The 16,258-nt window shown below is 41.5% G+C and overlaps 1 protein-coding gene across 1 annotated transcript in view; it reads left to right on the forward strand.

The window, feature by feature from the left end:
- Positions 1-1,626: 1,626 nt before the first annotated feature.
- LOC115146114 (gamma-aminobutyric acid receptor subunit alpha-2-like) overlaps positions 1,627-16,258 on the forward strand; it is a 39,388-nt gene continuing 24,756 nt past the window's right edge. Inside the window, exons 1-4 of the mRNA XM_029687924.2 lie at positions 1,627-2,120; positions 2,495-2,580; positions 3,303-3,424; positions 14,718-14,785. Of these exons, the coding sequence (XP_029543784.1) occupies positions 2,510-2,580; positions 3,303-3,424; positions 14,718-14,785 (261 nt within the window). The 5' untranslated portion in view covers positions 1,627-2,120; positions 2,495-2,509. The remainder of the gene's footprint in view (positions 2,121-2,494; positions 2,581-3,302; positions 3,425-14,717; positions 14,786-16,258) is intronic.

Here is a 16,258-nt window from a genome sequence, read left to right on the forward strand (position 1 = left end):
ACCTGTACAAATCAGCTGGGCTTGACAATCTGGACCCTCTATTTCTGAAACTATCCGCCGCCATTGTCGCAACCCCTATTACCAGCCTGTTCAACCTCTCTTTCATATCGTCTGAGATCCCCAAGGATTGGAAAGCTGCCGCAGTCATCCCCCTCTTCAAAGGGGGAGACACCCTGGACCCAAACTGTTACAGACCTATATCCATCCTGCCCTGCCTATCTAAGGTCTTCGAAAGCCAAGTCAACAAACAGGTCACTGACCATCTCGAATCCCACCGTACCTTCTCCGCAGTGCAATCTGGTTTCCGAGCCGGTCACGGGTGCACCTCAGCCACGCTCAAGGTACTAAACGATATCATAACCGCCATCGAGAAAAGACAGTACTGTGCAGCCGTCTTCATCGACCTTGCCAAGGCTTTCGACTCGGTCAATCACCATATTCTTATCGGCAGCCTCGGTTTTTCGGATGACTGCCTTGCCTGGTGCACACAATGTATAGACTCTCTTTTTTTCTACTGTGTTATTGACTTGTTAATTGTTTACTCCATGTGTAACTCTGTGTTGTCTGTTCACACTGCTATGCTTTATCTTGGCCAGGTCGCAGTTGCAAATGAGAACTTGTTCTCAACTAGCCTACCTGGTTAAATAAAGGTGAAATAATTTTTTTTTTAAATGAAATAATTCGCTGCAGGTTATACTACATATAGTACATTTGGAAAGTATTCAGACCCTTTGACTTTTTCCACATTTTATTACCTTACAACAGTTGATTAAATGGTTTATCCTCTTCAATCTACACACAATACCCCATAATGACACAGCTAAAACTGGTTTTAATCATTTTTCCTAATTTATAAACATAAAAAAAGTGTATTCAGACCCTTTACTCAGTACTTTGTTGAAGCACCTTTGGCAGTGATTACAGCCTTGAGTCTTCTTGGGTTTGGCGGTACAAGCTTGGCACACCGGTATTTGGGGAGTTTCTCCTATTCTTCCCTGCAGATCCTCTCAAGGAGGGGGATACCTCCTCTCAAGCCAAAAATATTTGTATTGGGTTGTTAACAAATTTTTGTATATAATGCCAATTTTTGGCATTATATACAAAAATGCCAATTTTTTAATGCCAATATTATTTTATTAATGCCAATATTATTTTCCAGGCTCACGTGTGGTTCAGTTGGTAGAGCAAGGCACTTATTACGCCAGGGCTGTGGGTTCGATTCCCATGGGGGACTAGTACGGACAAACATGAAAATGTATGCTCTCACTACTTTAGTCTGCTAAATGACACAAATGTAAGAAGGTTATGTCATCCAATGTGTATGCTGTTTTATAACCGAGTAAGATACAGTCTAATATAGTATATGTCATAGAATGCATATGATATTGTACAACAGCTATTCCATTCATAATGTAACCTAATATACAGTATCATACTGAATGGATTGTCACACAATAATACCAATTGCCCTGAGACCATGTTAATTTCTGAGTTAATTAGGATAGGCGAAGTCACGCAGCCTCTTGAGCGCATCCAAAGTGCCTCAAATAACATCTTAGCATCTATCCAACTCCTTTACTTGAGACCAGTTCTAGTTTTTACATGGTGGTGGTGTGCTTTGTGTTGCAGAGAAAGAGCTTTTCCAGAACCCTCAAACATAAATTTGTCCCTGGAAATCACATCTGGGATTTATTCTGGTGGTCAAATGGTGGAAGCTATCTCTAGGACCTAGTATTTCTGCCTCACTCGTCTTCCTCACTTTTCTCCGTGGCTCGAGCCACGCGGAATTGGGCGCGCGGGTGCTTCCGTTACAGGTGAAAGGCGGGAGCCAATATCGAATATAATTGTGAACCACGGCACTTGGATACAGATGGACAGAGCTACATTCGGTCTTTTGGATTTTTCAGGGTTTGGAATACAATCAACATTTTTACGCGCACTCCGAGTACATTGCCAAATCTCCGTGGTGTAATTTAGATAATGCACAGTGCTCTTGGGTGCAACTTTACAGCTGAGTTCTCAGAAATAAAATCAAAGGGGGGATACCTTGCGCTAGTCAGGTAGCCTAGCTGTCAATCGCCTCATTGTTTTTCTGCGTCTAAGTGACAGTTGCCTTGAAGGTTTGATGATTTCCAAAACGTTTTCAAAACATCTTCTTGCTCTCCATTCCAGCAAATAATAATGGAGTTTTCAATAACTTCAATACGTTAAAAAAATTATGTATCATGTTTTTTATGGAGTTGTCGAATTTATTTGTGTTTGCATGTTGCCATCACATTTGATGTCTTTGCATGGACTTTAGAGACTATACAGCGCATGACTATTTGATTTTGAATAGAGAAAAAGGTTTATATAATTAGTTTGCATTAATTTGTTAACATAAGACAATAATTCAGAATGAATGGTATTGCTTAGCATTTTAATCGAATGTCTTCATGAATGTAATTTCGGGCTCTGAATATTGGCTTTAATTAGGCATCCTCCCATTCTGTAGGTTTGGATTTCAGCAATGAGCAAGCGGTTGGATTTATCACATTATCTAGCGGTGTTCTTCTCGATGATGGTACTGTGGCAGTCAAGGTAAGTTTCGTTGTATTTTCTTTATAAAAAAAATAAACAATCAATAGAAAAAACAGTAAGCGGTGTTTGCGTGCACTGCATCTGCACGTTCTAAATCTTCTCAATTTTGGCCACTCTAAATGGTTCTCAGATTGGAATAAAGCAGTCACGCGAAATTACTTTTTTATTTTTTATTATCGTGATAACATGGTGGCTGTGGCAAAAAATTTGTGTGGAGAGCGGAGACACCAATTGCGCGGTGACCTGAAAAGGAGACTATATGTGGAGATTGCGCACAGCTCCAGGAAGTTAGAACATTTGTATGAATCTGAAGAAAGAAAACTTAGTAATGTGATAATCGATTGATGCTCGATTTCTTGGTGCCTTCCTTCATTTATCTTCGGAAATGTTTAGGAATTTCTTTGGTGAGGTGGAACTGTCCTATAATGAACAAATGAGAGAGAGAGAGGCTGGTTGTCTTTGCAAGAAGCCAACTGAGCCACATTAATTCACTTTTGTGGTCCTTAATAGTTGACTACAGAACAATTGTTTTTCCCGTAGTGCTCCCGTAGTTCCTCAAGAGAGGAAGTTGGCAGAGAGAGGTTGAATTAGGTTTTTATGTTCCTTAGGAACATGTTCCTTAGGAAAACACACAAAAACAATGTTTTTCCCACATATGTCAATTTTCCCCTCACCTCTCTCCTAATCATTGATGTTTCTGCTACTTAATGTTACCTACATAGATCAAGAGTGGAATCATCGGCATATGCTTCAGAAGCCTTCAAAAACAATATCACTCTGTTCACCCGGATCTTGGACAGCCTTCTGGATGGCTATGACAACCGATTACGACCTGGACTTGGCGGTGAGCAGTTAACATTGCATACTTTCCATATAAAATTAAATAAAATTAAAGTTAAATTGGTTTTAAATGTTGATCAGCTGCTCAGCAGGACCTTGATTAATATAATCAGGTGTGTTAGAGTAGAGCTGGAGCAAAAGCCTGTACACCTAGTAGGACTCCAGGACATATATTTTATTCAAAGTTTTAAATATCTTTGAGATTTAACATGTTCTTGTGTCAGTCTCTTGCATTTCCCCAGATAGAAGCTTGTTTAAATTCCCAAATAACTTGTCTGGTGTCAGAATGAGTTACTGAGCTTGCATTTGCATCCCCCTTATCACCAAGACAACAACACAGAAAGTATTATCTGCTGTAACAGAAGAGATACTGTAAGAGCTATTCTAGGCTGTTTTATTTAGGGCTGACCCAGTCAATTTGAAGTTTTGTTTGCGTGCATCCATTTAAACCGTTGACACTCAAATGTCGCTGTGTGTTTTGGTGTGTCTGGCTCACCATGATGATTGAGCAGTGTATTTGAGTATTTATTTTATTTTATTTCACCATTATTTAACCAGGTAGGCAAGTTGAGAACAAGTTCTCATTTACAATTGTGACCTGGCCAAGATAAAGCAAAGCAGTTCGACACATACAACAACACAGAGTTACACATGGAGTAAAACAAACATACAGCCAATAATACAGTAGAAAAATAATTCTATATACGATGTGAGCAAATGAGGTGAGATAAGGGAGGTAAAGGCAAAAAAAAGGCCATGGTGGCGAAGTAAATACAATATAGCAAGTAAAACACTGGAATGGTAGATTTGCAGTAGAAGAATGTGCGAAGTAGAAATAGAAGTAATGGGGTGCAAAGGAGCTAAATAAATAAATAATTACAGTAGGGGAAGCGGTAGTTGTTTGGGCTAAATTATAGATGGGCTATGTACAGGTGCAGTAATCTGTGAGCTGCTCTGACAGCTGGTGCTTAAAGCTAGTGAGGGAGATAAGTGTTTCCAGTTTCAGAGATTTTTGTAGTTCGTTCCAGTCATTGGCAGCAGAGAACTGGAAGGAGAGGCGGCCAAAGGGAGAATTGGTTTTGGGGGTGACCAGAGAACTATACCTGCTGGAGCGCGTGCTACAGGTGGGTGCTGCTATGGTGACCAGCGAGCTGAGATAAGGGGGGACTTTACCTAGCAGGCGTCTTGTAGATGACCTGGAGCCAGTGGGTTTGGCGACGAGTATGAAGCAAGGGCCAGCCAACGAGAGCGTACAGGTCGCAGTGGTGGGTAGTATTATGGGGCTTTGGTGACAAAACAGATGGCACTGTGATAGACTGCATCCAATTTATTGAGTAGGGTATTGGAGGCTATTTTGTAAATGACATCCACAAAGTCGAGGATCGGTAGGATGGTCAGTTTTACGAGAGTATGTTTGGCAGCATGAGTGAACGATGCTTTGTTTCGAAATAGGAATAGGAAGCCAATTTTAGATTTAACTTTGGATTGGAGATGTTTGATGTGAGTCTGGAAGGAGAGTTTACAGTCTAACCAGACCCCTAGGTATTTGTAGTTGTCCACATATTCTAAGTCAGAACTGTCCAGAGTAGTGATGCTGGACGGGTGGGCATGTGCAGGCAGCGATCGGTTGAAGAGCATGCATTTGGTTTTACTTGTATTTAAGAGCAGTTGGAGGCCAGAGATGGAGAGTTGTACGGCATTGAAGCTCGTCTGGAGGGTTGTTAATACAGTGTCCAAAGAAGGGCCAGAAGTATACAGAATGGTGTCGTCTGCATAGAGGTGGATCAGAGACTCACCAGCAGCAAGAGCGACATCATTGATGTATACAGAGAACCCTGTGGCACCCCCATAGAGACTGCCGGAGGCCCGGACAACAGGCCCTCCAATTTGACACACTGAACTCGATCAGAGAAGTAGTTGGTGAACCAGGCAAGGCAATCATTTGAGAAACCAAGGCTATCGAGTCTACCGATGAGGATGTGGTGATTGACAGAGTCGAAAGCCTTGGCCAGGTCTATGAATACGGCTGCACAGTATTGTTTCTTATCGATGGCGGTTAAGATGTCGTTTAGGACCTTGAGCGTGGTTGGGGTGCACCCTTGACCAGCTCAGAAACCAGATTGCATAGCGGAGAAGGTGCGGTTGGATTCGAAATGGTCGGTAATCTGTTTGTTGACTTGGCTTTCAATGACCTTAGAAAGGCAGGGTAGGATAGATATAGGTCTGTAGCAGTTTGGGTCAAGAGTGTTCCCCCCCTTTGAAGAGGGGGATGACCGCAGCTGCTTTCCAATCTTTGGGAATTTCAGACGACACGAAAGAGAGTTTGAACAGGCTAGTAAATAGGGATTGCAACAATTTCATTATGATTGTGGACTCTCTAATTCATAGTGTCCTATGACTCACAAGGCAAAATAGCTCCCAATACCTCAATGGCTCCCAAGAGAGGCTCCCATTGTCCCAGTTCTAATGAGCGGCATAGACACTGGATGTAGTGTACAAAGATTAGTCTTAGTCACAACTAGGGCATTTTGTTAGAAAAGGTAAGATAACGAAAAACCAAATCCCTACTGTGCCAATGTGATTATCCTGATAACTGTGGCTTTGCTGAAAAGTCACATCCAGAAGGATACAAATTCACATTTGGGACAGCCCTTTAGTCATGTGCAGTTTACAACTGGCCTTGTTTCGAGGTAATTTCCCTTACAATGGTACTATAGCTCCAATTGTGAATTGCTGGCAAGGATGTATTTTGCTTCTGGCTTCTTACTGATCCAAGAGCAGCCCATATTAGGTGTGAGTGGTGTGATTTATAATGCCTGGTCCGTAAAAGATGACTGATCGTGGTTATACTGCACACTGATCCCAGTACAGTCACTGATCCCATTTGTGTGATTGAATATGCTTTCTTGACTCATTTATTGAGGACTTACTGAGGTTTTAACTTTTCATGGATCCTATAAAAGCCCACAAGGTGCTATGATTTATGTTGATGTTTATCTACTGTAGTTGTAGATATTATTTCATGACAGAAGCCCTCTCAGGCAGTAATGTTAATTTGGTTTCCCATGAGACCAAAGAAGACAGATGCACCAGATGTGTACTGGGAAATGGCTGTTCTATTTATGGGAAATGGGATTTTTTCACTGAGAGATTTTAGAATTGCACAATAGGTGCAGGTTATGCTTAAATCAAGGCTTACAGTTGTAGACAATTCAGTGCAATTCAACATAAGTAGACTGTTTGTTTGTTTTTCACTCCTGACCTCAAAAGAAAATGTAAGAAGCTCAGCAAACCTCATAACAGACATGAATTCTGACGCGTTGAGATGACAAAGAATTTGAAATAAGCGATAATGATTTTCAAAACAATTACCAAAACTGTTGTTGCACAATTTGTGAAAGTCAATGTAAACCTTGTTTGAGATTACCCAGGGCTCCATTGTTTCTGCACCCAGTTATCACACAGGTATTAGGATAATCCATGTTCATGGTGTATTTAATAAAAGTGAAAACATATTTCTCGAAATGTTTGCAAATGTGTTGAAAATGAAATACAGAAATATCTAATTTACATAAGTATTCACACCCCGACTCAATACATGTTAGAATCACCTTTGGCAGTGATTACAGCTGTGAGTCTTTCTGGGTAAATCTCCAAGAGCTTTGCATACCTGGATTGTACAATATTATTTTCTAATTTCTTCAAGCTCTGTCAAATTGGTTGTTGATCATTGCTAGACAACCACTTTAAAGTCATGCCATAGATTTTCAAGCAGATTTAAGTCAAAACTGTAACAAGGAACATTGACTGTCTTCTTGGTAAGCAGCTCCAGTGTAGATATGGCCTTGTGTTTTAAGTTATTGTCCTCCTGAAAGATGAATTCATCTCCCAGTGTCTGGTGGAAAGCAGACTGAACCAGGTTCAGGTTACATCTAATTTTACTGTTTGCATGAGTTACTTGATGTGGAATAGAGTTCTATATAGTCATGGCTTTATGTAGTACTGTGTGCCTCCCATAGTCTTTTCTGGAATTGGGGACTGTGAAGAGACCTCTGGTGGCATGTCTTGTGGGGTATGCATTGATGTCTGAGCTGTGTGTGCTAGTAGTTTTTAAACAGACAGCTCGGTGCATTCAACATGTCAATACCGTTCACAAATATAAGTAGTGATTCAGTCAATCTCTCCTCTACTTTGAGCCAATGGAGAATGACATGCATATTATTAATGTTAGCTCTCCGTGTATATTTTAAGGGCAAACCGTGCTGCCCTGTTCTGGGCCTATTGCAATTTTTTGTGCCACCAAAAGTCCCTCTTGGTGGCACATGACCACATGACTGGATAGTAGTCCAGGTGCAACAAAACGAGGACCTGCCTTGTTGATAGTGTTGTTAAGAAAGCAGAACAATGCTTTATTATGGACAGACCTCTCCCTATCTTAGCTACTGTTGCATCATTGTGTTTTGTCCACGATAGTTTACAATCCAAGGTTACTCCAAGCAGTTTTGTCTCCTCAACTTGCTCAATTTCCGTATTATTCATTACAAGATTTAGTTGAGGTTTAGGGTTCAGTGAATGATTTGTCCCAAATACAATGCTTTTAGTTTTTGAAAAATGTAGGACTCAATTATTTCTTCCCACCAATTTTTTAACTGCATCTCTTTTTTAAGATTTGCAGTGATTTCACTTGCTGTGGTAGCTGATGTGTTGAGCCATCAGCTTTCATAGACACACAGGCTTTACTCAGAGCCAGTGGCAGGTCATTAGTAAAGATTGCAAAAATTAAGGGGCCTAGACAGCTGCCCTGGGGAATGTCTAACTCTACCTGGATTATGCTGGAGAGGCTTCCATTAAAGAACATCCCCTGTGTTCTGTTAGACAGCTAACTCTCGATCCACAATATCAAATCACATTTTATTAGTCACATGCACCGAATACAACAGACCTTAGAGTGAAATGCTTACTTATGAGCCCCTAACCAACAATGCAGTTTAAAAAAATACAGATAACAAATAAAAGTAACAGGTAATTAAAGAGCAGCAGTAAAATAACAATAGCAGACAACAGTATATAAAGGTTACTGGTACAGGATCAATGTGTGGGGGCACCGGTTAATTGAGGTAATATGTACATGTAGGTGGAGTTATTAAAGTGACTATGCATAGATGATAACAACTGAGAGTAGCAGCAGTATTGGAGAGGGGGGGGGGGGTAATGCAAATAGTCTGGGTAGCCATTTGATTAGGTGTTCAGGAGTCTTATGGCTTGGGGGTAGAAGCTGTTTAGAAGCCTCTTGGACCTAGACTTGGTGCTCCGGTACCGCTTGCCATGCGGTAGCAGAGAGAACAGTCTATGACAATTTTTAGGGCCTTCCTCTGACACGGCCTGGTATAGAGGTCCTGGATGGCAGGGAGCTTGGCCCCAGTGATGTACTAGGCCGTTCGCACTAACCTCTGTATTGCCTTGAGGTTGGAGGCCAAGCAGTTGCCATACCAGGCAGTGATGCAACCAGTCAGGATGCTCTCGATGGTGCAGCTGTAGAACCTTTTGAGGATCTGAGTACCCATGACAAATATTTCAAGGTCTCCTGAGGGAGAATAGATTTTGTCGTGCCCTTTTCATGTCTTGGTGTGCTTAGACCATGTTAGTTTGTTGGTGATGTGGACACCAAGGAACTTGAACCTCTCAACCTGCTCCACTGTAGCCCTGTCGATGAGAATGAGGGCGTGCTCGGGTCCTCTTTTTTCTGTAGTCCACAATCATCTCCTTGTCTTGATAACGTTGAGGGAGAGGTTGTTGTCCTGGCACTACACGGCCCGTTCTCTGACCTCCTACCTATAGGCTGTCTCGTCATTGTCGGTGATTAGGCCTACCACTGTTGTGTCATCTGCAAACTTAATGACGGTGATGGAGCCGTGCCTGGCCATGTGTCATGAGTGAACAGGGAGTACGGAAGGGGGCTGAGCATGCACACCTGAGGGGCCCCTGTGTTGAGGATCAGCGTGGCGGATGTGTTGTTACCTACCCTTCTCACCTGGGGGGTGGCCCGTCAGGAAGTCCAGGATCCAGTTGCAGAGTGAGGTGTTTGGTCCCAGGGTCCTTAGCCTATTGATGAGCTTTGAGGGCACTATGGTGTTGAACGCTGAGCTGTAGTCAATGAATAGCATTCTCACATTGTTGTTCCTTTTGTCCAGGTGGGAAAAGGCAGTGTGGAATGCAATAGAGATTGCATCATCTATGGTGGTCTGCTTAAAACTTGTTGGTATTACAGACTCAGACAGGGAGAGGTTGAAAATATCAGTGAAGACACTTGCCAGTTGGTCAGCGCATGCTCGCAGTACACGTCCTGGTAATCCGACTGGCCCTGCAGCCTAGTGAATGTTGACCTGTTTAAAGGTCTTCCTCACATCAGCTGTGGAGAGCGTGATCACACAGTCTTCCGGAACAGATGATGCTCTCATGCATGTTTCAGTGCCATTTGTCTCGAAGCGAGTATAGAAGTAGTTTAGCTCGTCTGGTAGGCTCGTGTCACTGGGCAGCTCTCGGCTGTGCTTCCTTTTGTAGTTTGTAATGGTTTGCATGCCCTGCCACATCCGACGAGCATCAGAGCCGGTGTAGTACGATTCAATCTTAGTCCTGTATTGACGGTTTGGCTGTTTGATCGTTCGTCGGGGGGCATAGCGGGATTTCTTATAAGCTTCCAGGTTAGAGTCCGGCTCGTTGAAAGTGGCAGCTCTAGCCTTTAGCTCAGAACGGACGTTGCCTGGTTGGGGTATGTATGTACAGTCACTGTGGGGACGAAGTCAACGATACACTTATTGATGAAGCCAATGACTGATGTGGTGTACTCCTTAATTAATGCCATCGGAGGAATCCCGGAACATATTCCAGTCTGTGCTAGCAAAACAGTCCTGTAGCTTAGCATCTGCTTCATCTGACCACTTTTTATTGATCTAGTGACGGGTGCTTCCTGCTTTAATTTTTGCTTGTAAACAGGAATCAGGAGGATAGAATTATGGTTAGATTTGCCAAATGGAGGACGAGGGAGAGCTTTGTATGCGTCTCTGTGTGTGGAGTAAAGGTTGTCCAGAGTTTGTTTTCCTCTGGTTGCACATTTAACATGCTGATAGAAATTTGGTCATACGGATTTAAGTTTCCCTGCATTATAGTCCCCGGCTACTAGGAGTGCCGCCTCTGGGTGAGCGTTTACTTCTGGCGGAATACAGATCATTCAATGCTGTCTTAGTGTCAGCCTCTGACTGTGGTGGTATGTAAACAGCTATGAAAAATACAGATGAAAACTATCTAGGTAGGTAGTGTGGTCTACAGTTTATCATGAGATACTCTACCTCAGGCAAGCAATAGCTCGAGACTTCCTTAGATATCGTGAACTAGCTGTTTTTTAAAATAAAAATACATAGTCCGCCGGCCCTTGTTTTACCAGACACTGCTGTTCTATCCTGCCGGTACAGCGTATAACCAGCCAGCTGTATGTTGACAGTGTTGTCCTTCAGCCATGACTCCATGAAGCATAAGATATTACAGTTTTGAATGTCCCGTTGGTAGTTTAATCTTCCACGTAGGTCATCTATTTTATTCTCCAGAGATTGCACGTTTGCTAGCAGAATGGAAGGGAGTGGGGGTTTATTCGATTGCCTACGAATTCTCAGAAGGCAGCCCGCCCTTTGGCCCCTTTTTCTCCATTTCGTCTTCACGCAAATCACAGGGATCTGGGCCTGTTCCCGAGAAAGCAGTATGCAGTTCGTGTCGGGTTTATCAGACTCGTTAAAGGAAAAAAAGGATTCTGCTAGTCCGTGGTCAGTAATCGCAGTACTGATGTCCAGACGTTATTTTCGGTCATAAGAGACGGTAGCAGCAACATTATGTACAAAATAAGTTTAAAAAATAAGTTACACAAATAATTGAAATATAAAACACTATCGGTTGGGGACATGTAAAACGTCTTTCTCCAGCGACATTTTTAGATGAGGGATGTAAAGCAGGGTATGTAAAGCCATGTTTTTTCAGCAGCAGATTATGATCTATTATCTCAAATGCTCCGCTGAAGTCTTACCACAACAGCTCTCACAATCTTTTTATTATCAATTTCTCTCAGCCAATCATCAGTCATTTGTGTAAGTGCCGTACATGTTTAATGCCTTTGCCTATAAGCCTGCTGAAAATCTGTTGTTTGTTTACTGTGAAATAGCATTGAATCTGGTCAAACACAACTTTTTCCAAAAGTTTACTAACTGCCTGATTGAGCCTGTAAAGGGTGCTTTGCTATTCTTTGGCAATGGAATTACTTTTGCTTTCCTCCAAGCCTGAGGGCACACACTGTCCTGTAGGCTTAGATTGAAGAGATGGCAAATAGGAGTGGCAAGATCGTCCGTTTTCATTTTCAGTAATCTTCCTTCCAAGTTGTCAGACCCAGGTGGCTTGTCATTGTTGATAGACAACAATACTTTTTTTCACCTCTTCCACCTCACTTCACAGAATTCAAAATGTTAATCCTATAATTTGGTCAGTTATGCATGGTTGCGTAGGTTCAGAGTTTGTTGTTGCCCAAGTTTGCTAACCTTGCCAATTATCATTTTTTTCCTTAGGTCTATTCCGTTTATTTTTTATCCTGAAACTTCCCAGTCCTTAACAATTACGAGCATATTCAGAACATGATGCAGATACCACGATGCTTGAAAATATGAAGAGTGGTACTCAGTGATGTGTTGTGTTGGATTTCCCCAAACATACCATTTTGTATTCAGGACAAAAGTGAATTGCTTTGCCACATTTTTTACTGTATTACTTAAGTGCCTTATTGCAAACAGGACCCATGTTTTGGAATATTTTTATTTCCACTATATTTTTATTTTCACTCTGTCAATTGGGTTCGTATTGTGGAGTAACTACAATGTTGCTGATCCATCCTGTAACTTTAAAATCACCATTGGCCTGGGCAGCAGGTAGCCTAGTGGTTAGAGCTGTGGACTAGTACTCTCTAGAGACTCTGTAGAGACAGCAGGAGTGGTAGAGATACTCTTAATGATTGGCTATGACAAGCCAACTGACATTTACTCCTGAGGTGCTGACTTGCTGCACCCTCGACAACTACTGTGATTATTATTATTTGACCAAGCTGGTAATTTATGAACATTTGAACATCTTGGCCATGTTCTGTTATAATCTCCACCCGGCACAGCCAGAAGAGGACTGGCCACCCCTCACAGCCTGGTTCCTCTCTAGGTTTCTTCCTAGGTTTTGGCCTTTCTACTGAGTTTTTCCTAGCCACCGTGCTTCTGAACCTGCATTGCTTGCTGTTTGGGGTTTTAGGCTGGGTTTCTGTACAGCACTTTGAGATATGATGTACGAAGGGCTATATAAATAGATTTGATTTGTAACCAAAAGGTTGCAAGATTGAATCCCTGAGCTGACAAGGTAAAAATCTGTCGTTCTGCCCCTGAACAAGGCAGTTAACCCACTGTTCCTAGGCCGTAATTGAAAATAAGAATTTGACTTACCTAGTTAAATAAAGGTCCATTTTTTAAAAATGGTGAAACCCCTGAATGGTTTCCTCTCTGGCAACTGAGTTAGCTAGGATGCCTGTATCTTTGTAGTGACTGGGTGTAATGATACATCATCCAAAAATGTAATTTATTACTTCACCATGCTCAAAGGGATATTCAATGTTTGCTTTTTTTTACCCATCTAAAAATAGGTGCCCTTCTTTACGAGGCATTGGAAAACCTCCCTGGTCTTTGTGGTTGAATCTGTGTTTGAAATTCACTGCTTGACTGAGGGACCTTACAGATAATTGTATGTGTGGAGTACAACGATGAGGTAGTCATTCAAAAATCATGTTAAACACTTTTATTGCACACAGAGTGAGTACATGCAGATATTTACTCCTGAACCTATTTAGGCTTGCCATAAAACAGTGGAGTGGAGTACTTATTGACTCAAGATATTTAAGTTTTTCATTTTTAATTCATTTGTAAAAAAAAAAATGAAAAACTCAATTCCACTATGTTGCGACTATGGTGTGTAGGCCAGTGCCAAAAAAAAACTCAATTTAATCCATTTTGTTTCAGGCTTTAACACAACAAAATATGGACATTTCTGAAGGCACAGTGTTATTGGTCACTGGGGTGCTTCCTGAACACTTTTGCTTTTGGCAGTTGTTTGCTGTTCCTTCACTATATTTTTGAGAGTGTGAATTATGAGTGTGACTGTATTTGTGTGTGAGGACCTGTGTTTGTGTATGTGTCTGATGGCCTGTGTATCTGTCCGATGGCCTGTGTATGTGTGTGATGGCCAGTGTATGTGTGTGATGGCCAGTGTAGATGTGTGATGGCCTCTGTATGTGTGTGATGGCCTGTATTTGTGTGCACGCATGCATTTACTATATATAAGAATGATCTTTAAAATATATATATTATTTAACTAGGCAAGTCAGTTAAGAACAAATTCTTATTTTCAATGACAGCCTAGGAACAGTGCCTGTTCAGGGGCAGAACGACAGATTTGTACCTTGTCAGCTTGGGGGTTTGAACTTGCAACCTTCCGGTTGCTAGTCCAACTTTCTAACCACTAGGCTACCCTGCTGCCCCGTATCATTGATGATACGTTCGTGTTAGATTGGATTTGGATTGTACTTTTCAGTAGGTATCATATGTCCCTTACTAGGATATTGCTTTTAGATTATATGGGAGTACATTAAATCACCCTACCCACGATCAATATGTAACTCCGACCTGGTAGACATCAACACTGCTTTTACCATACTTAGGTCAGAATTAATTCCTTTGCATGGAAAGTTGGACCAGGAAATGAGGCCGCTTTAGCCAATTGAGATGCCCCTAAAGTGTCTGAAGGGCAGTGAGGAGAGGGAGTGTGTCTTCCCCATGAGGACAGCGCAGACGTAACATGATATAGTGTATGTTCCCATCCCACTGTACTCCAGGGAGTCTGAGGCAGGAAGATGAGCGATGAGAAAATGTAAATGTGGAATCGTGGACAAAGCGTTGCCATGACAGCACAGACATCTAAGTTTAATGTGAAATCATGGCTTTCAGTGGCTGGATTGATCTCAACCACATCTCATTCCAGATGTACCTCACAGTTCTCAAAAACATGTGTTTTAACATGGGATTTGCGAATGGATGCCTTGTTGACATGAACAGATAGACCTAAAAATATACATATGAAACATGAATGAAGCATTAAAATCAGTTGTTGCGACTATATAAAAACAACAATTTTAAATACATTTAAAACATTTTTTGTGTGCATATATTTTACAGATCGGGTGACAGAGGTGAAGACTGATATTTATGTCACAAGTTTTGGTCCAGTGTCAGACACAGACATGGTAAGTGTTATACTAGGCATTAGACTATTACGATAAAGCTCTTAGTGAAATATATTCAGCTTCTTTCATCTATGAAGATACATTCATTCATGATTTATTTCAGATTTTGTTTTATATATAAGCTTATGTTTAACAATAGATATAAATTGATATATGTTAAGTATTTCAACAAATATTTTGAGTAGGACAGAGACTGACCCTTTAAATTGTGATTGGTCCATCAACATTTCATGTGATTTTGGGGTAGCATCACTACTGTGTCTGTCTCTGTTGCCGTTATAGCTGCACTTTTTTTTTCTTAGACACACACACATACTGTACATACACAGGCATATCATGTTCACAGAGTCCTCACTCTCTGTGTCCCATTTCTTTTTTCTTTCTCTGTCTCACCCTCTCGCCCCTTTTCTTTCCTTTGGCCTTATTCTGCAAGCTCCAGGCTCGTACCTGAGCGGGGTTTTAAAAGCTTTTCTCAGTTTCCCTCCATCACACTCTCAGCCCTCCATTTCAGCCTGCTCTCAAATATTTAAACCATAAAGAAGAGGGGGAAATGGTTGCTACCGAACTAGCGCCTTAAAAAAAGAAGAAGAAATGGCACATGTATAATTCATTTAGAGGCTCCTTCCAGCTCACAGTGGATAATTCACTCTTGGGCCATCACTCTGCTTTGATAGTGTTTCTCTGATAGTGGCATCTCTCTCTCTCTCTCTCTCTCTCTCTCTCTCTCTCTCTCTCTCTCTCTCTCTCTCTCTCTCTTATTTGACAGCATCCCTGCTGCTCCCTATGCTTTGTGTCTGTAAATATATGGCTTCTATATTTCCCTCTCTCCTTATTGGGATCCCTCCACAGAGCTCTTGTGACATAGAATCAGTGTCATAGTGTTAGATAAAACAAATCATTATTAGGCCGAATATTGGACGATACATTTCTAGACTACTTTCATTTGACTGACCAGGGCCCAGTTTTTCCAAAGTTATCTATTTGGATTTTGCCTATCAGACATTAAATGCACAGAAATAGAATGAATAGAATGGACAACTCATTGACTTGAATGGGGACACCAGTTCTGTTCATTTTATTTCTATGCATTTAATTCTATCCAATAGCTGAAATGATCCGTATTGGTAACTTTTTTAAAATTGGACCCAGGTGATAATAGTGGATTGGACTGGTACAGAGCTTTTCTCTAGGCTTTCTTACAGGGCTTTCTCTGTTTGGGGTAACTCAACCCATTAACATCCATTGTGAGACATCACAGCGCTAACTTGTGCTCTTGGAGTGTGTTAACAAAGAAAGTAATTTACTTTGGGGAAAACGGATTGCAACTTCACAGTTGTCATTGAAGTCTTTGAGCATATGTTTTTGTTTAAGGGCTTCAAATTCAAAGGGTTTCAGAGTCCAGGAATCATTTACCCTTGTGTGTCGCCCCATGAACTGCTCAGTAAAGCCTGTGGGGGTCAGAAGCCTGGGGGC

The sequence above is a fragment of the Oncorhynchus nerka genome, linkage group LG18 (genome assembly GCF_034236695.1).
Source record: "Oncorhynchus nerka isolate Pitt River linkage group LG18, Oner_Uvic_2.0, whole genome shotgun sequence".
NCBI classification, from domain to species: Eukaryota; Metazoa; Chordata; class Actinopteri; order Salmoniformes; family Salmonidae; genus Oncorhynchus; species Oncorhynchus nerka.